The 25,321-nt window shown below is 45.9% G+C and overlaps 1 protein-coding gene across 1 annotated transcript in view; it reads left to right on the top strand.

The window, feature by feature from the left end:
* LOC140455398 (complement C4-B-like) overlaps window positions 1–24,458 on the top strand; it is a 130,260-nt gene extending 105,802 nt beyond the window's left edge. The window contains exons 34-41 of the mRNA XM_072550206.1: window positions 1,972–2,074; window positions 11,125–11,199; window positions 12,507–12,609; window positions 13,890–13,979; window positions 16,181–16,273; window positions 20,759–20,842; window positions 22,086–22,218; window positions 24,143–24,458. Of these exons, the coding sequence (XP_072406307.1) occupies window positions 1,972–2,074; window positions 11,125–11,199; window positions 12,507–12,609; window positions 13,890–13,979; window positions 16,181–16,273; window positions 20,759–20,842; window positions 22,086–22,218; window positions 24,143–24,284 (823 nt within the window). The 3' untranslated portion in view covers window positions 24,285–24,458. The remainder of the gene's footprint in view (window positions 1–1,971; window positions 2,075–11,124; window positions 11,200–12,506; window positions 12,610–13,889; window positions 13,980–16,180; window positions 16,274–20,758; window positions 20,843–22,085; window positions 22,219–24,142) is intronic.
* Window positions 24,459–25,321: the final 863 nt, after the last annotated feature.

Raw genomic sequence — 25,321 nt, 5'->3', positions numbered from 1 at the left:
TCCTGTTAGAATTTGACAGGTCTCTATGAGAACCCCTCCCCCATTCTTCTCAAGTCCAGTGAGCATAATCCCAACCGACTCAATCTCTCCTCATACATCAGGCCTGCCATCCCAGGAGTCAAAGTGTAAACCCAGTTGCACACAGCACCTGTTACCAGTGACGCTACTTGCCTCCAGTGGGTGTACGGTGGAGGCATTCCCAGTTTGCAATCACATTGATGAGAAGGTTCTCATTTAGAGGAAATAAAATGCCGGGAGAAAGTCAGAACGGTGAATGTGATGTAGCTGGAACATTCACTTCACACTGCAAAACAATCTTACTGGTGTCGACCAGATATCCCAACCCAATCTAGTCCCACCTGCCAGCACCGAGCCCATATCCCTCCAAACCCTTCCTATTCATATATCCATCCAGATGCCTTTTAAATGCTGTAATTGTACCAGCCTCCACCACTTCCTCTGGCAGCTCATTCCATACACGTACCACTCTCTATGTGAAAAGGTTGCCCCTTAGGTCTCTTTTATATCTTTCCCCTCTCACCCTTAACCTATGCCCTCTAGTTCTGGACTCCCCGACCCAGGGAAAAGATTTTGTATATTTATCATATCCACGCCCCTCATAATTTGATGTCACAATTTCATGAATTTTACATGAACCTTCTCAAGTTTAAGTCAGTATTATCGCTTCTAGAGGGCATAGGTTTAAGGTGAGAGGGGAAAGATTTAAAAGGGACCTATGGGGCAACTTTTTCATGCAGAAGGTGGTGGGTGTATGGAATGAGCTGCCAGAGGAAGTGGTGGAGGCTGGTACAATTTCACATCTGGATGGGTACATGACTAGGAAGGGTTTAGAGGGATATGGACCAGGGGCTGGCAAATGGGACTAGATTATGCTGAGATACCTGGTCGGCATGGACAAGTTGGACCGAAGGGTCTGTTCCTATGCTGTACACATCTATGACTGCGTCCAGATGTCTTTTCTCTTGAACTGACTACAAAGCAAGCTGCCAATCCACCTCCGCCCATTATCATCTTATTGAGCCATTGGCCCTTCAGGGGAGGGAAAGGAGGCAAGGTTCAAATGATGAAGGGCTTTTGCCCGAAACGTTGATTTCGCTGCTCGTTGGATGCTGCCTGAACTGCTGTGCTCTTCCAGCACCACTAATCCAGTATAAGGTTCAAATCCCCTCCAGCCAAAGCGGGGATTGAGCCTCATGTTGTTGGCAACAACTTGACCCATACCAGCTGACTGAGCCAACCAACCCAGGAGCCCAGGTTGCTCTGGCAATGACACTTTAACTTGATCGGGGGGAGGCAACAGCCTAGTGGTAAGATCACTGGCTGTTAATCCAGAGACCCAGTTAAATTTCTGGGGATCCAGGTTCAAATCCTAGCATGGCAGATGATGGATTTTGAATTCACTAACAAACTGGAGTTAGAAATCTAATGGCGACCGTGAATCCACTGTCAACTGTTGACATCAGGCTCACTAATGCCCTTTAGGGAAGGCAAGTGCCATCCTTACCTGGTCTGTAAAGTAACTCCACAAGGACCGGTGTCCTGTTACCTGTTATTTGCATGTGGAGAAAGTTTGACTTTGATCCAGCTCCATCAGAGCTAGTTTTCAGAGTGAACAGGGCGTCTGACGCTCCTGTTTGTATCTGTCAGCCAGGGCTCCCTGATTGAACAAGATGAACAGCCCCAATCAGGGAGCTCATGTTCTATGAGGTCCACCTGGCTGACTTTATTACAATCAAATGACTCCAGACCGACAACGATGTGGTTGACTCCTAACTGCCCTCTGTCCAATTAGGGATGGGTAATAAATACTGGGCCTAATCAGTAATGCCTTCATCCTATGAATGAATACACACATTAAAATGAAACTTTGCATTCACTCTTACTTTGGCTGTACTGTGAGCTAACCGATTATAGTGGTGCGATTTGAAAAATTTGTTTTATTTCACAAAGGCATGACCCAGATGGTGACAATGAACAGAGGGCCTCTGGAATGGCTATTGTGGACATCTCACTGCTCAGTGGCTTTGAGCCAGAAAACGCAGATTTGGATAAGGTCAGACTTATTACCTTCCCACGTTTACTGCTGTTCGAATAATGATGGGCGTTACTAACTTGTCGAAACAAAACAGTGCACTTGTTATGAAATCACAAAATCAAATTAGGCTGTCAAAATGATCTGACGTTGGTGTTTTCAGGACAAACAAGTCTGAAATAATAAATGGGATAAAGATGCATAAATTTCTTGTTGTTTTATTGAGATGGGTGGAATCCTTCCATTGCTAAAGTGGGCCTGGAGTAGGGGCACTAAATTGAAATAAGCTATCAGACTTCTTCTTTTTGAAAATAGCCCTTTTCCTGTCAATGGCGTGGCATGAATATTATTATGTCATTATAGTCTTAGTGGACCATCGGGGTTGTTCTCCCATTAGAGAGAAACGACTAGTGGTGATTTAACCTGAGGGCCTCAGGTGAGGGAAGAGGTTGAGAAGGAGAACCTTTTCATGGTAACCTCAAAACCAGCGATGGGAATTGAACCCATGCTGTTGGCATCACACTGCTCTGTGAGCCAACGATCCAGCCGAACTGAACTAAACTAATTCCCTGCTGAGAGTATGAGCTGCCACTTATCAACTCGAGTCTGAATGGGTGCAGGTCTGTCTCCAGATGCAGACTGCGCTATCACGCACAAAGTTGCAAGTGGAGCTGGACCCTACACAGTCATCAGTGAACATCCCCACTTCCAACTTTAGAGTGGTTGGGGAGGGTTTAAACTAAATGAGCCGCAGGGTAGGAACCTACCCAAGGTATCAGAGGAAGCAAGGACAAATGACAAGGGGAATAAGAGAAGTGAGAGGCAAAGGATTCAAGAGTTTGAGTCATAGAGATATACAGCATGGAAACAGGCCCTTCAGTCCACCTTGTCCATGCTGACCAGAAGATATCCCAACCCAATCTAGTCCCACCTGTCAGCACCCGGCCCATATCCCTCCAAACCCTTCCCATTCATATACCCATCCAGATGCCTTTTAAATGTTGCTATTATACCAGCCTCTGCCACATCCTCTAGCAGCTCATTCCATACACGTACCACCCTCTGCGTGAAAAGGTTGCCCCTTAGGTCTCTTTTATATCTTTCCCCTCTCACCCTAAACCTATGCCCTCTAGTTCTGGACTACCCCACCCTAGGGAAAAGACTTTGTCAATTTATCCTATCCATGCCCCTATCCATGATTTTATAAACCTCAAAAAGATCGGCCCTCAGCCTCCAACACTCCAGGGAAAACAGCCCCAGCCTCTCCCTATAGCTCAAATCCTCCGCCCCTGGCAATATCCTTGTAAATCTTTTCTGAACCCTTTCAAGTTTCACAACCATGCCATATTCCAAACATGGCCTAACCAACGTCCTGTACAGCCGCTACATGACCTCCCAACTCCTGTACTCAGTGCTCTGACCAATAAAGGAAAGCATACCAAACGCCTCCTTCACTATCCTATCTACCTGCGACTCCACTTTCGAGAAGCTATGAACCTGCACTCCAAGGTCTCTTTGTTCATCATAAAAGGTTTCTTTGACCACGTTTGTGTGTGTCATTGTTGCTGCATTAGCACTGCTATAGTGCTGCATATTTGTTTCTGGCAAGATCTAAGTACTGAGAGTAATTTGGTCGTACCCTTGGGAGTTGAGTTTACTTGCTAATTCACAATGAATGGCAAATCAATGTTGATCCTCAGGCAGGCCAATCTAGCAGAATATGTAGTTTGTGTCTCTTTCCTCAGGATGTGACCTTTCTAGAAATCTGTATTACGAGGGAATTTTGCCTTGATTGCATTTGCAATCCAAACCATAGTTTTGCTGCTGTCATTGGCACTACAGGTTTGGAAATATTTGCGTGATTTCCAGAAACTCATCCCAAAAATCCATCACCACCTGTGAACTGGCACCACCCTTAGTTGATCAAACAGTAAAATAGTGGGAATGGGACAAGGAAAGTTTAAAAAGTCAAGCCTTAAGGCTTTGTGTCTGAATGCATGGAACATTCAAATTAAAGTGGATGAATTAACCCCGCACATCGATGTGAATGGGTATGATAGAGACGGGAGTACGGAGACATGGCTGCAGGGTGACCAGGGATGGGAACTGAATATCTGGGGATATTCATTATTTAGGAAGGATGGACAAAACTAAAAAGGTGCTAGAGTCGCACTCTGCTTAAAGTGGATATGTAAACGCGCTATTACACTATTACGGAAAGATATTGGCTCACATAATGTCGAATCTATGTGGATAGAGTTGAAAAATACCAAGGGGCAGACAATCATTAGTGGGCTAGTACATAGACCATCAAAAAAAAGGTAATGGTGGTGTTGGGAGTGGAATTGAAAGGGAAATCAGACATGGCTGTAATAAACGAATATATGTAATTATAGGTGACCTTAATCTGCAGATAGCATCAAATTAGTTACAATACAGTAGAGGAATTCCTAAAGTGTAGACAGGATGGACGAAAACATTGAGGAACCGACTAGAAAACAGACCTTCTTAGACTGGGTGTCATACAACAAGAAAGGAACAATTGGTCATTATTGTTGTGAGAGATCCCTTGGCGACGAGTGACCATAACATGATAGAATCCTTCATCCAGATAGAAAGGGAAGTAGTTAATTCTGAGATTAACATCCTGAATCTTAATAAGCGAAACTGCAAATGAGGTAGTGAGTTGGCTATGCAGGATTGGGAAATGTTACTGAAAGGAACGACAGTGGATTGCAAGCATTACAGAAGTGAATGGGTAAACTACAAAAGAATTTTTCATTCCTGTCTGGAGCAAGAATGCAAAATGAATAATGGCCAACCTTATGAAGGGATTTAGAAATAATGTTAGATTCAAATTTAAGACAGGCGAATTAGAAAACAAAAGCAACAGACCTGAGAACTGACATTAAATGTCATCAAAGAAGGCCAAAGGGGTCGATTACTAAGGGGAATGTAGAGCATAAGCTTGCGGTGAACATAAGAACTGACTGTAAACATTTCAAAAGGTATGTAAGGAGAATAAAATTGATGAAGACTAATGTAGGTGCCACGCAGTCAGAAACAGGGGAATTTATAATGGGGAGTAATGAAACAGCTGTCAAATCAAATTCACACTTCACTTCAGTTACCACAATGATGGAGAGTACAGAGTTTAGGAAGAGGGAGGAACTGAGGCAGATCTGTATCAGTAGATGAAATAGCTTTGGAGAAACCGTCAGGACTGAAGACTGATAAATCCCTAGTGCCTGATAATCCACATCCCAGACTACTTAAGAAAGTTGCTGTGGAAATAGTGGATACATATCCAGTCATCTTCCAAGATTCTTCAGACTCTGGAACAGTTCTTATGAATTGGAGGGTAGCTAATGTAACCCCACCATGTTAAAAGGGTGACAGGGTGAAAACAGGGAATTACAGACCAGTGAGTCTGATGTCTGCAGTGGGAAAGATGCTTGAGCCCATTGTCAAGGGACGGTATAGCACAGCCATTAGAAAACAATGGTAGAATGGACAGTGAGGAGGGCTGTTGTCGGCTGCAGAGGGACTTAGATATGATGCAGAGCTGGGCTGAGGAGTGGCAGATGGAGTTCAACCCTGCCAAGTGTGAGGTTGTCCATTTTGGAAGAACAAATAAGAATGCGGAATACAGGGTTAATGGTAGGGTTCTTGGTCAGGTGGAGGAACAGAGGGATCTTGGGGTCTATGTACATAGATCTTTGAAGGTTGCCACTCAGGTGGATAGAGTTTGTAAGAAGGCCTATGGAGTATTATCGTTCATTAGCAGAGGGATTGAATTCAAGAGTCGTGAGGTGATGTTGCAGCTGTACAGGACTTTGGTTAGGCCACAGTTGGAGTACTGTGTGCAGTTCTGGTCGCCTCACTTTAGGAAAGATGTGGAAGCTTTGGAGAGGGTGCAGAGAAGATTTACCAGGATGTTGCCTGGAATGGAGAGTAGGTCGTACGAGGATAGGTTGAGAGTTCTCGGCCTTTTCTCGTTGGAACGGCGAAGGATGAGGGGTGACTTGATAGAGGTTTATAAGATGATCAGAGGAATAGATAGAATAGACAGTCAGAAACTTTTTCCCCTGGGTACAACAGAGTGTTACAAGGGGACATAAATTTAAGGTGAAGGGTGGAAGGTATAGGGGAGATGTCAGGGGTGGGTTCTTTACCCAGAGAGTGGTGGGGGCATGGAATGCGCTGCCCGAGGGAGTGGTAGAGTCAGATTCATTGGCGACCTTTAAGCGGCATTTGGATAGGTACATGGATGGGTGCTTAATCTAGGATAGAAGTTCGGCACAACATCGTGGGCCGAAGGGCCTGTTCTGTGCTGTATTGTTCTATGTTCTATGTTCTATTAACACAGTCAGCGTGGATTTACGAAAGGGGGAATCATGCTTGACAAATCGACTGGAGATCTTCAAGGATGCAACCAACAGAATTGATCAGGAAGAGCTAGGGAATGTGGCTTATCTGGATTTTCAAAAGGGCTATTGACAAAACCACGTAAGAGATTAATGTATAAAATTAAAGCACATGGGATTGAGGGGTAGTGTATTGACACGAATAGAAAATAGGTTAGCACACAGGGAGCAAAGGCTGGGAATAAGGAGTCTTTTTCTGAATGGCAAGCAGTGACTAGAAGGGTGCCACAGGAATTGGTTCTCGGACCCAAGTTATTCATAATATATACAAATGATTAGATGAGCGAACTAAATATATTATCTCAAAGTTTACAGATGACACAAAGCTGGGTGGTGGGTAAGCGGTGAGGAGGATGGATCAATGTTGCAGTATGATTTGGACAGGCTTTAGTAAGTGGGCAAATGCATGGCAGGTGAAGTATAATGTGGTAGATGTGAGGTTTTACAGTTTGGCAGCGAAAATCAGAAGGCAAATTCTTATTTGAATGGCTGTAAACTGGTATAGAGGAATGTTGAATGAGACCTAGCTGTCCTCATGTACGAGTCCCTGAAAGCTGCAGCAGTCAGCAAAGAAGAAAAAACTGTGTGGTAGTCTTCATCGTCAGAGGATTCGAGTACAGGAACAAGGGTGTCTTGCAGCTTGTTATACAGGGCGTAGGTGAGGCTACACCTGGAGAGTTCTGTGCAGATTTGGTCTCCTTATCTGAGGAAAGAACGTTCTTGCTATAGGAGTGCAGCAAAGGTTGACCAGATTGATTCCTGGGATGGCAGGACTAAGAGCTTGATTCGGTTGGGTTGTATTCCCTGGAGTTGAGAAGAACGAAGGGGGAATCTGATAGCAACTGTGGGAGAAAATACGGGTCCCGGCCTCCCCATGACATGGCCACAAAACAGACAGCGCAAAATGTCTGCACTTAGCCACTGAGACTACCCACAATGCCAAAAATTAGCCAAACCAGCCACCCCAGGCATCACAGGACATGACTCATTCAGCCCCAGACCGAGAGAATATACGTCTTCAGCTTAACTGATAATAAGCCTCCCACTCTACAAAAGCCCAGCCACCTCTGATATCCCTAGGTCACAGCTGCTCCCCCTAGGAGTCAAGCCTTTGCAAAGGGTCCCCACACAAGGAGGCACCAAAGGTGTTTCACTTGCCCCCTCAATAAGACAAACACATCAATACCAGGATGAAACCCACTAACACCTACTCCAGCCAAGAATCAGAATCTCCTGAGTCAATTAAGAAACTCATTGTCAGACACCAGACACTTGAATCTTTTCAATGAATTAACTTTATTCCTCTTTTGTTGTACAACCCACACCATTATCTCATAACTCACTTCATTGCTGTTAGGGTATAAAACTCCACTGTATTCGCTGTTCGGGGAAGAAGCTGTGACTCGTTCTGAACAGCCTGTCAGTGACTGTTTCAGTGGGAGTCAAGTCTCTTCTGCAGCATCGCTGTCTGTTAAATAAATCCTTGTCAGTTCTCAGTCCGATCTGTGTGTTGGTGATCTCTGATTCATTGCGCTAAATTCTCCGACGGAAACCTATGAAACACTAACAGGATTAGAAAGGTTAGACACAGGACGGATGTCCCAGTGGTGGGAAAAACAGGGACTGCAGATGCTGGAAACCAGAGTCTAGATTAGAGTGGTGTTGGAAAAGCGCAGCAGGTCAGGCAGCATCCGAGGAGCAGGAAAATCGACGTTTCGGGCAAAAGCCCTTCATCAGGAATTCCTCCTGACGAAGGGCTTTTGCCCAAAATGTCGATTTTCCTGCTCTTCGGATGCTGCCTGACCTGCTGTGCTTTTCCAGCACCACTCTCATCCGGGGCGGGAGAATCCAGTCAGAGTTTAAGGTTAAGGTGGAAACGTTTTGAGACAAAGAGGGGAAATTTCTTCACCCAGAGAGTGCTGAGCCTTTGTAATTCACTACTGCAGAAAGTGGATGAGAGCAAAACATTGTGTTTTCAAGACAAAAGTAGAGATAGATTTTGTGGCGGAAGGAGCAAGGGACACAGGACTATGGTACTGAGCTCCGTGGTCAGCCATGATCATAATGAAAGGCGGAGTAGGTTCGACAGGTCAAATGGCCGTCTCCTGCTCTTATCCTCCAGGTTTCTATGTTTCTGTAATGGGAGAAATGTCACTGCTGAACATAACATGACATGGTCCTGAGGAAGGAGTTTGAGGACAGGAGTAAAGATACATTGGTGCAATTACAGTGGAGCATTGGTGAGACCATTTGGGCAGTACGGTGGCTCAGTGGTTAGCACTGCTGCCTCACGGCGCCAGGGACCCGGGTTCAATTCCAGCCTCAGGGGCAAATGTCTGTGTGGAGTTTGTACGTTCTTCCCATTTCTGCGTGGGTTTCCCCCGGGTGCTCCGGTTTCCTCTCACAGTCCAAAGATGTGCAGGTTAGGGTGAATTGGTCATGCTAAATTGCCCACAGTGTAGGCTATTAATTTGGGATAAAAACATAGAACAAAACAATGCAGAGCAGGCCCTTCAGCCCTCGATGTTGCGCTGACCTGTGAACTCTTCTCAGCTCGTCTCCCTACACCCCATCATCATCCATGTGCTTATCCAAGGAGCGTTTAAATCTCCCTCACGTGGCTGTGTTGACTACATTGGCAGGTAGGGCATTCCACACCCTTACCACTCTCTGAGTAAGTAACCTGCCTCTGACATCTCTCTTAAATCTATCACCCCTCAATCTGTAGTTATGCCCCCTCGTACAAGCTGACGTCATCATCCTTGGAAAAAGACTTTCACTGTCTACCCTGTCTAATCGTCTGATCATCTTGTATGTCTCTATCAAATCCCCTCTTAGCCTTCTTTTTTCCAATGAGAACAGACCTAAGTCGCTCAGTCTCTGAGCCTCTCAGGTTAAGGGAATGGGTCTGGGTGGGTTGCTCTTTGGAAGGTCGGTGTGGACTTGTTGGGCTGAAGGACCTATCTCCACATCATAGGGATTCTAATTCTAAACTTGGAGTAATGTGTTCAGCTTTGTTCCCATTCTTGAAAGGAGGATAGATTCAGCAGATTCATTCCTAAGCCTTTTAAGGAGAGATTGAAGAGTCTGGGACTGTATACTGTAGGGTTTCAAAGAATGAGATGTTATCTTATTGAAACCCACCAAGTTCTTACAGAGCGTGTCAGGTTGGATATAGATAGAATGTTTCCCCGAGGTTGGTGTGTCAAGAGCCAGGGACCACAGTCTCAAAGTAAGGAATAGTCCAATTAAGACTGAAATGGGGAGGAATTCCTTCAATCAGAGGTTGGTGAACCTCAAGAGGGAATCTCAAGATGGAAATCAATAAGTTTCTGGAGATGGGAATCTAGGGACATCATTGAAGTAGATGAGTATCCATAACCTACAATGCTAGAAGAGAGGCTGAAGGGCTTTCTCCTGTTCCAATGCTCCTGTATCCCCGAGTCTGTGGTGATTAACCCCCATCAACAACCATCTTCCTTTTGAATGGGTTGTAACCCAAGCAGATCCCCTTGACTTTAATTACACGAGGCTCCTTGGTTTACAGTTGATGGTCATTCTCACTGCTGGAGTCCAGCTCTTCAGCCCAACTGAACGATCAAGGTTATACTGAGGTGAAGAGCTGAGAGATCCGGGAAAGACCCAAACTCAGCATCAGTGAGCAGGTTATTGGCGTACAAAGGTTAACTCATTTGACAAAGAAGATGTATGACTACATACATAATTCACCTTGCCCTGTTAAGTCTGGGGCAAATTTCACAAACCATGAAGCAGTTGTCCCAGACTGGCACCCTATCTCCTGCACTTCGCAAGGTCAGCCCACCTACCCACCTTTCGACTGTGTGAGGAAACTGGAGCACCAGGAGAAAACCTGCACAGACACAGGGAGAATGTGCAAACGCCACACAGACAGTCACCTGAGGCTGGAATCGAGCCCCGGTCCCTGCTGTTGTGAGGCTGCAGTGCTAACCACTGAACCACCTTGCCACCCCTTGAGTTTGAGAAGATTGAGGAACCTGGTTTGGCCTCAAAGGGAGAAACTTTCCATGAAATTCAATGAAAATGGCACTCTGACTAAATGTGGGAGAACTCAGTTCTGTCTGTTACATTTCTATATACATCTGCTACCTAGCTCACTGCGTATCCCATAGATGGACAAAACTTGATAAAAGATTAAGTTGCAAACCATAAATAGTTATTCAATCAGAATTGACTTCCAATTAATGGAGATAGTGTAAAGGTGTGACAAGGAATGCAACTATTTTTCCTTGGCCCACTATTGGACAGAGACAAAAATGGGAGCACCCTTTGTAATGTTCAGTTCCACCATTAGGTCATGTTAGTCTCCCACATGCTTCTGATCAGCACGAGCTATTGCAACCCCTTCTTTGGTATCTCCACTTTCCAATCAGTGTTGATTAATAGAACTAATCGGTAATTGCCATGAGCGTTTGGACACGAGGGCCAAAGTGAATTTGAATATTCTTTCCCGGATGAAGAGCTTCCCCTTGTTGCAATCAGGTGAATCCCAGAATCTCTCATTGCACTGTCCCTCTATTAGAATACACAGCAAGAGAAGTGTCCCTATCAATAAGGAGTGAACATGTTTGTCATGATGGTAATTGGAAATATGTTATTTTCCAGCTGAAAAACCTCGCTGACAGGTACATCGATTCGTATGAGTTCAAAGATGGGAGGATGCTCCTCTATCTAAACACGGTAATGTTACGGTTTGCCAATTATTTTATATATGCTCATTCCCTCTTTGCTTACCATAACTGGAAAAATCAGGCAGCATCAGCCAAACCTATTGCAATTGAGTGTTTGGGGCAAGGAACCATAGCATAGGGATCCCTTGGCCTGTTCACCTTAAAGCAAATGGAGCTTTCATCTACAACTGAATTTTGAATGAAAGCAGTCAGCATGTTACAGAGCCTTGAGGAATCATCGGTTTATACACCAGCATTGCTATGATGGCCACTGCGAACAATGGAATTGTCCTTTATGCTTCCATCAACAGTTCCAACAGCGAGGAAGATATTATTTTGTGTAGTACGGGAGCCTAGTGCAACCGGAAATGTTATTTTTGACGTTTGAGCTGAACCTTTCAGGAATCAAATCAGAAAGTACTTTATCACATGTAGTGAGGTGGATGGTTCAATACTTCCTGCAAAGGACATCAGATATTAGCAATAATTGGACCTTTAAAGACTTAGAGTCATAGAGATGTACAGCACAGAAACAGACCCTTTAGGCCAACCCGTCCATGCTGACCAGATATCCCAACCCAATCTAGTCCCGCCTGCCAGCACCCGGCCCATATCCCTCCAAACCCTTCCTATTCATATACCCATCCAAATTAATGTTGGAATTGTACCAGCCTCCACCACTTCCTCTGGCAGCCCATTCCATACGCGTACCACCCTCTGTGTGAAAACGTTGCCCCTTTGGTCTCTTTTGTATCTTTCCCCTCTCACCTTACACCTACGCTCTCTAGTTTTGAACTCCCCCACCCCAGGGAAAAGACTTTGTCTATTTACTCTATCCATGCTCCTCATGATTTTATAAACCTCTATAAGGTTACCCCTCAGTCTCCGACACTCCATGTAAAAACAGCCCTAGCCTATTCAACCTCTCCTGAGAGCTCAAATTCTCCTGGCAACATCCTTGTAAATCTTTTCTGAACCCTTTCAAGTTTCACAACATCCTTCTGATAGGAAGGAAACCAAAATTGCAGGCAATATTCCAAAAGTGGCCTAAAACCAATGTCCTGTACAGCCGCAACATGACCTCCCAACTCCTGTACTCAATAATTTTTACTGGGGAGGGATATCAGGGGATCTGTTACTAAAAGTCGGAAAAATGGGATTATCAATAACCTGGGATCACAGTGAATAGAGTTGAAGGCTCAATCAGCAAGTCGTCACCTCCCATGTCTATGTCCTAGAATTGCAGTTTAAAATGATGGGAGAGTGCATTTTATGTGTCTCTTTGTGAACCTGCTTTGTGAATTGCTTCCCATCTAGGTCACAAAACAGAGAGAATGTTTTGTATTCGGTGCTAAGCAGATTATTCCCATTGGATTGATACAACCAGCAAGTGCGACACTTTACGATTATTACAACCCAAGTGAGTAGAGACTCTGCCTCAATATATTTCCTGGTTTGAAAACATAACAGAGAGGTCTTCTCTTGGAATGATGTTCCCTGGCATGAAACATTCATTTCCCAACTGTGGACTCCAGGGTTAATCTAATAAGGCTGTGGACTCTTATGGAATAGTCTAAAGCCAATCAAAACATATCCAGGAGAGTTAGTGGTGGAACCATGTAAAGAGTCCCATGAGGCTGTTCTCAACGTCAAGAGCATCTTGCTGCATCTTTTACTCTTTGTCAAATGGCAAGGCAAGTTTCATATTAGATAGGAGCGGGTTGCTGCTGGAGGGGGAATATGGCTTAATATTCAGTTCCTATTTGAACATGGCACTGGGGCTAGGAATGCTGGTCAATTCAGGGATATCCCGGCAGTGGCAAGTTTTTCCAGCAACTGCGCATGGGAAGAGGGGGCTGGAATTGGACATGAGGGATAGCACAGGGATTGCTTGATGAGGCGAGTTTGGTAAGATGCAGTGAGAAATCTCACTCGATTGCACGGCAATGCAAAACCTTCTAAAAATCTAAATGCGTTTATCCAGAAATCTTATAAGGTTCAGCCTGAGGAGCTGACACTGAGACTCAACACTGGCCATCTGACTCCTTGGGCCTATCACGCCAGACAATAAAGATCATTGGCTGGTCTTTTCATGGACTCAGCTCCGCTCACCCACTCGCTCACTATGACCCTTAATTCCTTTACTGGTCAAAAACCTATCTTTGCCTTAAAAAGGTTCAATGAGGCAGCCTCAACCACTTCACTGGGCGGGGAAATCCACAGACTCACAACCCTTTGGGTGAAGAGGCTCCTCCTCAACTCAGTTCTAAATCTACTCCCCCCTCCCCGCCTCCCCCCCCCCATTCTAGTTTCATCTGCCTGTGGAAACAACCTTCCTGCCGATATCTTACGTCTTCCCTTCGTAAAGTTCTACGTTCCTGTAAGATCCACCCCCCTTCTTTTACATTCTAATGCATATAATCCCAATCTACTCAATCCCTCCTCATAAACCAACCCTCTGAACTCCGGAATCAACCTAGTGAACCTCCTCTGCACCCCTTGAAGTGCCAGTACAATATTGCAGGGAATCAATTGACTCTAATGCAATTGCCTACGATTCACTTTCAGAGTAAACAATTGCAATAAATGAACATGAACACTTGGCAGACATGAGCGTTTGGAATGTCAGACCACTGCAGCTAACAGTAACACAAATATGGCAAGTGAGTTAATTCTGATCATTTGTTGATTGGGTTGCAGGTATTAAATGCTCCATATTCTATAATGCTCCAGAACAAAGCACCATCGTATCGAAGCTCTGTCAGCATGACGTTTGTGAATGTGCTGAAGGTAAGTTTCTATCCGTGCATATTGGAAAATAGAAAGATCATCAATAACTGTGCTTAACCTTCTGGTTCAGTCTGATTTGTGCTGTCTGAGCTGTTGCAGCTCATTGGATGATGGTTCTTTGAGCGAAACTGGCGAAAGTTTGAGTTATTCTCCCTCACAGCAGGGAAGGAGAAGAGGGCATTTAATAGAGTTGTTCGGACTCACACATGGCAGTGACCGAGTAATTAAGGAGTAAAGTGGTTAGTAGAGGGCATGGAATGACATAATTTCTTGAGGCCTATATACATATATATAGACAGGGTGGTGGAGAATGCATTTAGCACGCTTGCCTTCATTGCTCAGTGCTTTGAGTATAGGAGTTGGGATGTCATGTTGAGGCTGTACACGACATTGGTGAGGCCTCTTCTGGAACTCTGTGTCCACTTCGGGTCGCTCTGTTACAGGAAGGATATTATTAAGCTGGGAAAAGTTCAGAAAATATTGACTAGGATATTGCCAGATATGGAAGGATTGAGTTAGGCTGGGACCTTTTCCGCTGAACTGTAGGAGGTTGAGAGCTGAAAATGTGTTGCTGGAAAAGCGCAGCAGGTCAGGCAGCATCCAAGGAGCAGGAGAATCGACGTTTCGGGCATAAGCCCTTCTTCAGGAACTGAAACGTCGACTCTCCTGTTCCTTGGATGCTGCCTGACCTGCTGCGCTTTTTCAGCAACACATTTTCAGCTCTGATCTCCAGCATCTGCAGTCCTCACTTTCTCCTTGAAGAATTTGAACATATACTGGTGTGGGGGAGGAGCAGGAGTGGGAGACCAATTGTGCATCTTTTTGCAAAAACCAGCACAGATAGGATGGATTAAATGGCCTTGTTCCATTCTATAATTCAATGGAAGCATCAGCTTAAGATATTAATGTTTGGGATAGTGGTAACCTTTAACTATATTATTTAAATTGATTTATCAAATCCATCAGCCATCACACACTAGTATCCAGAGGTGGAATAAGGATTACGCTTAAAATAAGCACTACTTTTCACCCTGGCCCATAACTTTAATGTTTGATCTGATTGTGGGATGTGGGCATCACTGGCTGGGCCCAGCATTTATTGCCTGTCCCAGTTGCCCCTTGAGGAGGCGGTAGTGAGCTGCCTTCTTGATCCGCAGCAGTGTTGGGGTGGAAGACCATCCACAGTGCTCTCAGGAAGGAGGCTCCTGGAAGGAATAGCAATATATTTCCGAGGGGCGGTGGGGGCTATGGAGGGAAACCTGCCAGTGATGGTGTTTCCATGCTTCTGCTGCCCTTGTCTTCACTGCGGAGGGGTTGGAAGGTGCTGTTGGAGGAGCCTTGGTGAGTCACTGCAATGCATCTTGTAGACGGCACACATTGCTACTGTCGTGCGTCAGCGGTGAGGGAGCTGGATGTTCAAGGTGATAGATGAGTGCTGCTTTCTCCCTGGATGGTGTCAAGCTTCTTGAGTGTTATTGGAGCTGCACTCACCCAGGCAAGAGGGGAGTTCTCCATCACACTCCTGGCTTGTGCATGTAGATAATGGAAAAGCTTTGGGCATCAGGAGGTGACCTTGCCAAAGTATGGCTGGACCAGCTTGGTTTCTCACTAACAGTAACACCTGAATACTCCAGTCACACTCACTGTTGTCTCATAGAGTCATAGAGTCATGGAAATGTACAGCACGGAAACAGACCCTTCCGTCCAACTTGTCCATGCCAACTGGATATCCCAACTAATCTAGTCTCATTTGCCAGCACCCGGCCCATATCCCTCCAAACCCTTCCTACTCATATACCCATCCAGATGCCTTTTAAATGCTGTAATTGTACCAGCCTCCACCACTTCCTCTGGCAACCCATTCCACACACGCACCACCCTCTGCGTGGAAATGTTGCCCCTTAGGTCCCTTTTATATCTTTCCCCTTTCACTCTAAACCTATGCCCTCTAGTTCTGGATTCCCCCAAACCAGGGAAAAGACCTTGTCTATTTACCCTATCCATCACTCCTCAGCCTCCGACACTCCAGGGAAAACAGTCCCAGCCAATTCAGCCTATCTCACACAATAGAAAGTTATTGCCATACACTATTCATTTGCCCAATAATCTATCCTATTTCACAGTCTATCACCAGTTGTAAACATTAATCTCTTTAACTCTCTCTCTCTCTCTCTCTCTCTTTCTCTTTCTCTCTCTGTCAGGTAGCTGCCCTCGACTGAAGAGGACATTTACCTCGGATGTGGACAATGACAAACGCATCGATTTTGCCTGCTACACCCCAATTGTCGAATACGGTAAATGCTTCAGATTCGTGCGTGTGTGGAAATGTTGAGATGGAATGGGTCTGCACCTTAATTATTAGCGCTCTGCATAAAGCACTCGATTTGCCAACAGAATTGAAAGATGGATGCAAAGGTTATGCATTCAGGGGCCAGAATATTACAGGGGCCTGAATGAAGTGAGCGATGGCGATAAATCCAGGAGAATTGCACGAGTGAGCCTTGCCTCCATATCAGGACCGATTTTCCACCTAGGTTCCAGGTGTCGAGACTAGATTCTCACTCGGCGGTGGGGTGAGATGCCAATGAATGAGGATTATTGCTTGCAGCCAACGTTATTGACTGCCAATCTCACCTCGCCAACATTCAGCTCGCTCTGCGACTGCGTGCCACGAGGGAGCTACACGTTGACAGTCCCTGGCATGAAAGTCAGACCCTCAGTTCACCTCTTGCTTCTCCAGATGTCCATCAGGTCAACCAATGCCAACATCTGAAGGCCCACTCCAAGGGCTGTAACCAGGAGAGTCCGTAGGGACCCCTTCTGCACTGTAAAGATGCCAACCCCCGAACATCCGCCCCCCCCCCCACTCCACCTCCCCAGGACACTGGCATCTGGCACATGGATCGGACCAGGCCGCATTCTGGATGCTCATGGCACCCTATGACCTGGCCTCACCCTTGTACACTTTGTCCCCTCATCCAGAGAGATGCCAGGCTCACATGTCTCCTGTGCCACCCTGCCGTTGTCATTGTACCCACCTCCATTGTACCTTCCTCTGGCAGCTCGTTCCATACACGTACCACACTCCGTGTGAAAATGTTGCCCCTCAGTTCCCTTTTAAATCTTTCCCCTCCCAACTTCAACCTATGCCGTCTATATCTGGACTCCCCCATCCCATGGTGGGGTTAAATTAGCTGGAGAAACTGTATCCACAGTCTGAAAAACCACCCATGACTATTTCTTGTGCCACTTCCTTACGGTCTCTGGGGTATGGATTAATCAGACCATAGATATGTCATAGAGTCATAGAGACGTACAACATGGAAACAGATCCTTTGGTCCAACCCGTCCATGCCAACCAGATATCCCAACCCAATCTACACCCACCTGCCAGCACCTGGCCCATATCCCTCTAATCCCCTCCTATTCATATACCCATCCAGATGTCTTTTAAATGCTGTAATTGTACCAGCCTCCACCACTTCCTCTGGCAGCTCATTCCATACACGTACCACCCTCTGTGTGAAAAAGTTGTCCCTCAGGTCCCTTTTATATCTTTCCCCTCTCACCCTAAACCTATGCCCTCTAGTTCTGGACTCCCCGACCCCAGGGAAAAGACTTTGTCTATTTAACCTATTCATGCCCCTCATGATTTTATAAACGTCTATAAGGTCACCCCTCATCCTCCCGTGCTCCAGGGAAAACAGCCCCAGTCTTCCCCAGCCCCATGGGGAACGCCTTACTGAAGTCAATATAGATCATAGTTACCACTCTGCCCTCATCGATCTTCTTTATTGCTTCTTCAAAAAACTTAATCAAGTTTGTGAGACATGATTTCCCACGCACAAAGCTACGCTGACTATCCCTAATCAGTCCTTGCCTTTCCAAAGACATGTACATCTTATCCCTCAGGATTCCCTCCAACACCTTGCCCACCACCAGCGTCAGGCTCACTGGTCTACAGTTCCCTGGCTTGTCCTTACCACCCTTCTTAAACAGTGGCACCACATTAGCCAACCTCTAGTCTTCCGGCACCTCACCTGTGACCATCGATGATGCAAATATCTCAGCAAGGGTATCAGCCTTCAGTCCCATCAATTTTCCCAACACCATTGCTCTCCTAATATAAATTTGCTTCAGCTCCTCCCACTCATAAACCCAGTCTCCCCATCATTTCTGCTTTGTTATTTGTGCTCACCTTTGTGAAGACTGAAGCGAAGTAAGTATCTAGTTTGTCAGCCATTTTCCCGTTCCCTGTTATAAATTCCCCTGTCTCTGACTGTAGGGGACATGCTTTAGTTTTCATCAATTGCTCTTCTTCTTAGATACCATACATAGTTGAGTTATAGTCGACCTCATGTAAAATTCGACCCCCTATTTTTGGCCAATTAACCTGGAATTTTCCGTATGTCTCACGTAAAAGTCGACCCTAGTTTTTTTGCAGATAACAGATCAACGTAACTGAGTCACCGTGCAGGGTGTCACGTCCCACTCCAGCTTTCCAGTCAGCTGATTATTTCAATCCGCTCCAGGTCTTCCAGTCTGCCGATTGTTACTCTACCCTCCTGGTCTTCCAGTCCGCTGTCTGTTAGTCCCACTCTGGGTTTTCAGAATTACCAGAATTCTTTTTTTTTTATTCACTTAGAGATCAGCTGGGCTTCTGCTAATGATAGGTGTCAATTTCGACAGGCATGAGTCTCGGCCCTTCAAAAATAGTGTCCATGTAATAGTCGACTCCATAAATTTAACCTTTGACTGTTACTCGAGTATGTACAGTACCTAAAGAAGCTTTTACAGTCAGTTCTTATGTTTCCTGCAAGTTTACTCTCATACTCTATGTTCCCCTTCTTAATCAATCCCTTACTGACTTCTAAACTGTTCCCACTTCTCAGGCTTATCAGTTTTTTTCCTTGCCAATGTGTAGGCCCAATTTTTGCGTCTCATACTGTCTCTAGCTTCCCTGGTAAGCCTTGGACAGGGATATAGAGCAGGTGGGAGGTGGCAGAGAGGAGATGGAGTCAGAGTGGACAAGGCTATTGACCTGCTTCATACCCACTTGGTGTTCCTCCAAACGGCTAACACTCCACCATCCTGGGTGGCAGCCTCAAATCGAGCTGGCAAGGTCTGGCGCCATGGCCTCCTCCTCCAGTCCTGGGTGATAAGGAGGTTCCTCCTCTGTGCCACCCTGCTGCCAGTACCTCTGGGTGCGCTGTATTTGCAAGGTGGGGTGCCAAATCCAGGCTAAAGGTCATGAGCTGGGCACAGCAGGCCCAGGCAGACAGTGTGTGCTTTTGATCATGGTACCTCTGGGTGCCAGTCCTATCCGAGATACCCAGGCTGGAGCGAGATCTCCCAGCTAAGGCGAGTGTTAGGATTGAGCTACAACTTGACGATAGTGCGGGGGTGGGTAGCTAATTAGGCAACGTCTGGGAGGAAAGAGTGAGAAACCTCATTTGGGACTCCCGGGATGAGACTGCCTGTAAAAGCCCGTCAGAACTGACACTCACCCAGAATAAAAGTAAGATTGAGTCCACAGTCTCGGGCAGGGTGAGCTTGATCAGGTGGTTGGTGTGCGGACTGACTGCAGGTTTATGTTATCTGTCTATCACAATCTGATTTCCCTCACTGACAGTGAGGATTGTAAGAAATACTTCACAGTGTAAACAAACCTCATCAAAATAAATTAACTTCCCAATTTACCTTGGTGGGGTGTGGGGGAGTGGGGGGTGCTGGTCATTAATCTGTAATTGCTTATCACATGGGTAGCAAAAGGAAAAGGTTGGCATTGTGTCTATGCAGGATGTTTATACAGTTATGTGGATATGCAAATTGGGATGTGTATAAAATTATGACAGACATATGCAGAGTAAAATCAGAAAGATTTTTTTTCTCTTTTACTGTATTAGCGCAGTCAATAACCTAAGGGCACAGATTTAAATTAATAAAATTTAGAACGTAGTAGAGTACAGCACAGGAACAGGCCTCTTGGCCTACAAAGTTGTGTCGAACACGACACCAAAGTAAACTAATCCCCTCTGCCTGCCTTCGCTTAATCTTCCACTGCCCTCATGAACTGTCCTACCTGTCCGTCTTCCTTCCCACCTATCCACTCCACCCTCCTCCCTGACCTATCACCTTTATCCCCACCTCTGTCTACCTATCGCATTTTCAGCTACCTTGCCCCCAAGCCCCACCCCTTCCCATTTATCTCTCCACCACCACCACCCCCCCCCCCCCCCCCCCCCCCCCCCGGACTCACAAGCCTCATTCCTGAGGAAGGGCTTTTGCCCGAAAGATCGACTCTCCTGCTCCTTGGATGCTGCCTGACTGGCTGTGCTTTTCCAGCACCTCACTCGCAACTCCCCTCATATCCCTCCATTCCTCACATATTCCTTGTTTATTTAAAAATCCCCTTAAGTGCCCCTATTGTACCTTATTTGTGAAAGGCTGAGAGGAAATTGAGGAAGGTCTTGTTTTCACCCAGAAGTTACTGCCTGTCAAAAAAAGAGACATTAGTAGAGGCAGAAACCTTCATAACATTTGACAACAGCGGCCTTGGATAAGCACTGGGATTAAGTAGATTGGACTGGCTAGGAGAGATCTCGCCCCAGCCTGGGTATTTCGGATTGGGCTGGCTGTGATTGACAGATACCATAAACCTGCAGTTAGATGGGCCAAATGGACTCCTTCCGGGTGGTAACATTCCTTTTCAGGTTTGATGACTTAAGCCTCTGTTTAAAAGAAATTTAAAGTTTGAAGTGATGCTTGATGTCTTTCAGCCTATATAATCCAGGTGATCGACGTAAACACACAAGGAAGTTTCACCGTCTACACTGTTTCTATTACAAGGCCCATCAAACGTTGTAAGTAAACTTAGCACAGCCATCCCATCTCCTCTCCACGAATTTCTCAATTTGGGCCCCATAACCATCCAATACCAGTTGGTGAATTATTGATCTGAGCAATTGGAATAATTGACCATGAAGTGCAGGGCGTTGAATCGAAAGCCGGAGCTTTGTCTAGTACGTCGGTCTCACACTCACCTGCTGTCTTGTTGCAAAACCTCAACTTGACTTTAATGTTGATCATAGACATCCCACTTAGAGGATGGAAGGTCAGTCGCTACCCAATGGCAGTTTTCCCCAGGGAATCCATTCCAAGGCAATCCAGTCTCAGACGTTGCAGGGTCTTCCCACCCAAAGGAGCCGTGAACATGGAGTAATTCCTGCACCCCCCCCCCACCAACCCAGAGCTGATATCAAATCGGCCAGCTACAATTCTCCACCAACGGCGCCACTGGCAGAGGTGGCCACCATCAGTACTACAGCCCAGCTGTCAGAAGCAATTGACAATGGGTCCCTGGGGAAAAGCAATTGCAGGCGGGATAAGGGGAGCAGGGAAGAAGAGGGACACCAGGAAGGTGGAGATGGGGCCAAAAGCAAGGGTGGTTGGTTGACTTTCCATGTTCGGAGAAGCAATGGGAGGGGGTGGGATGCCCTAGTGGTACCTTTGCTGGGCTGTTAATCCAGAGCCCCTGGCAATAGAGGTTCAAATCCTGCCACAGCCGATGGTGGAATTTGAATTCAATGAAGGAAACTAAAATCTTGAATAAAGAGTCTATTGATGACCATGAGCCAATTGTGATGGAGAAAACCCATCTGGTTCACGAATGGAACTAAACAGCTATGCTCATCTGGTCTGGCCTACATGCGACACCACACCCACAGTGATGGGGCTCACTCTTAACAGATCAACTGGACTTTGCAACAAATGCTGGCCTAGCCAGTGGTGCCCTCAGCCTGTGAGTGAGTTTTATAAAAAAAGCAAGTAGCTATTTACGGGTCTCAATTCTGGTCCCTCAACCATCTCCTGACAACGCTGAACCTCAGGACGGCTGAAACAGCAGCAATGGAGAAAATTTCTGGGTTGGTCTAAAATCTCTCATTTTTATTTTAAGAAGAGTTTTGTTATTTCATACCATTAAGCATAAATTCACTCTAGAATGAGTCGGCTATTCAGTTGGTTTGCTGCGCCCATCAATGCTATGTTTTTGCTTGCCGATGAAGACCGAAATTATACCACGCTTGCTTCTCGTCTTTAAAACAGCAAAGGATGAGAACATCGTGGAGAATGACATCCGGCACGTACTGAAGCGGAAATCGTGCTCAATTGAGCTGCAGCTCAGGCAGTCCTACCTTTTGATGGGAAAGGATGGCAAGACCACAGATCTGAGCAAGAAGTAAGTACCATTAAAACCTTGTTCGAGGTAAAAATGACAGTCATACTGGGTAGCAGCCTTCTCTGCCCCTCATGGTAACTGGGAATTATCTCACAATACGGATCGTCACTGTGGCTCAGCACGTAACGACCTCACTTCAGAATCAGAAACCCCTTCTGACTGCAGCAAACAATGAGCAATGCAATTAGCCTGGTGGCCTTTATCACAAGGGTGTAGGGTACAGGGGTGAAGGAACTAAAGATTGTCCATGGTTTCAGGAGTACCTTAACATCAGGTGTACTACATCCAGCTTTGGTCTGCACATTCATGGAAGACATTTTTAGCCAAATCCCTGTTCACACGTTACAGTCACATTATAGTCTGGTCCAACTCGTCCATGCTGACCAGATATCTTCACCTGAAGCAGTCCCATTTGCCAGTATTTGGCCCATATCCCTCTGAACCTTTCCTATTCATGTACCCATCCTTTTAAATGCTGTAATTGTACCCGCCTTCACCCCTTCCTCTGGCAGCTCATTCCATACGTGCACCACCCTCTGCAGGAAAAAGGTGCCCCTTAGGTCCCTTTTATATCTTTCCCCTCTCACCTCAAACCTATGGCCTTGAGTTTTAGGCTCCCCTACCCTGGGGAGAAAGGCCTTGACTATTCACCCTATCCATACCCCTCATCTTGCACATCTGGGACTTGAAACCAACCCGAGTTCAAATTAGCTGCTAAATTTTCACAATTTCTCTTCACTCAGTTACGGGATGTGGGTACCATTGGCAAGGTTAGCGTTTAGTGCCCATCCCTCGTTGCCCCCTTTGAGAAGATGGTGGTGAGTTGCCTTCGTGAACTGCTGCAGTCCACCTGCTGTGGGTTGACCCACAATGCCACTGGGGAGGGAATTCCAGGACTTTGACCCAAAGGAATGGTGATATATCTCCAAGTCAGGATGGTGAGTGGCTTGGAGGGGAAATTGAAGGTGGTGGTGTTCCCATGTATCTGCTGCCCTTGTCCTTCTGGGTGGAAGTGGTCGTGGGTTTGGAAGGTGCTGACTGAGAACCCTAGCTGAATTGCTGCAGTGCATCTTGTAGATAGCATACGCTGACTGTCGGTGGTGAAGGTGGTAGATGTGGTGCCAATCAAGCGGGCTGCTTTGTCCTGGATTTCTTGAGTGTTGTTGGAGCTGCACCCATCCAGGCAAGTGGGGAGTATTCCAACACACTCCTGACTTGTGCCTTGCAGATGGTGGACAGGCTTTAGGAAATCAGGAGGTGAACTACTCACCACAGTATTCCTAACCTGCTCTTGTAGCCGCTGTGTTTATATGGTGAGTCCGGCTGAGTTTACATGGTGAGTCCGGCTGAGTTTCTGCTCAATGGAAAAGGCAACAGCTTTTTAATTCCAAATGTTTTGCTGAATCAGTGGAGAGATTTGAACCCGCAATCCCAGAACCTTACTCAGGGCCTCTTGATTGCTAATCCAGTGATATTACCAGTAAACACTGCGTCACCAATTGCAACACAGATGTTTCACTGGCTGTAGCTTGGTTTACAAAACACATTGATTAATTGTAAGTTCTGCCTTCCCTCTTTGAAAGACTTCATGTTGGAATATAAAATCATTGCATATTAATGATAATTCATTAATATTAATTAGAAAACATTGCATATTAATTATAATACATGAATATTAATTATAACATAGTAATTTAATTAAAATATATTGCATATTATTTATAATATATTGCATGTTAATTATAATACATTACATATTAATTATAGTACAATAACATTAATTATAATACATTGCATAATAATTATGATACATTATATAACATGCACTGGAAGTGTTTGAAGGTTATACTAACCTAAAGTATTCTCCTTCTTCTCTCCTGCTCCTCTCCCTGCCATCCCCTTCCCCACCATCCCAACCCGACAGTCTACAGTATATTCTTGACTCGGACTCTTGGATTGAAGCGATGCCTTCGAGTGAAAGATGCCGGGGCTCGAATTTCAGGAGAAGCTGTGAAGATCTATACAAGTTCATTGAAACCCTTGAAATCGAAGGCTGTCAATTATAATGACATCTGGGACATTTTGTTGCTCATCCCTTGAGCTGCTTCCTCACTGCAAGGTGCATGCTCTGTTCGATAACCTGTCTGACTACAAAATAATCGTTCAATGGAGAAACCTTTAATCGATATACGTCTCTCAATTGCTTCAGCCTGTTCTTTGTCATAAACCATGAACCCGAATGTGTTTTGTGTGTTGCTTTAGTGTGCCCAGTAGGACTGTTGGAGTTTTGCTTCAAATCCTGAAGAGCATTTTAAAGGGGAATTACACCTTGCTGGGCCCATTTGCACATCCTGCCATGTGGAACCGAGCCGATCTGCTGTCACTTACGGCGATCATTCTGTCCACACTGCCCAGTGAACATTCCCAATCCCATCCTCGGAATCAGACGCTGCTTCTCCCGGTCCAGAATTGGGCCTCTTCCAGTTCTGGAGACTGACCTCCTGAGCCGCAGCTGGATGAAAGCCAGGCCAAGGGGATAGCTCCACCAGAGAGCTAGCATCAGCACGACGGGCCTAATGGACTCCTGTCCTCCTCAATTTAAAATACGGAACACAGGGTGCTCCAGCTCCAGCTGGGTAAAAGCCAGGCCAAAAGGGGATAGTTCCACCACAGAGCTGGCATCAGCGTGACGGGCCTAATGGTCTCCTGTCCTCCTCAATTTAAAATACCAAACAGAGGGTGCTGCATCTGTGTTGGCATCCCCTTCTTTACTCAGAGAGCAGTAAGGGCGAGGAATGCCCTGCCTGCAACAGTAGGGGGCTCGCCAACATTGAGCAGATCAACCCCAGGGCATCAATGTGGACTTCACCAGTTTCCTCATTTCCCCTCCCCCCACCTTACCCCAGTTCCATCATTCCAGCTCAGCACCACCCCCATGACTTGTCCTACCTGCCAATCTCCCTTCCCACCTATCTGCTCCACTCTCCCCTCTGACCTATCGTCTTCACCCCCACCCTCATTCACCCGTTGTACTCTTTGCTACCTTCCCTCACCCTTCTCTCTGACCTATCACCTTCATCCCCTCCCCCATTCTATTGTACTC

The sequence above is a fragment of the Chiloscyllium punctatum genome, chromosome 30 (genome assembly GCF_047496795.1).
Source record: "Chiloscyllium punctatum isolate Juve2018m chromosome 30, sChiPun1.3, whole genome shotgun sequence".
Lineage (NCBI taxonomy): Eukaryota > Metazoa > Chordata > Chondrichthyes > Orectolobiformes > Hemiscylliidae > Chiloscyllium > Chiloscyllium punctatum.
Note: the sequence above shows the minus strand (reverse complement) of the source record. Positions and strands in the feature narration are given on the sequence as shown.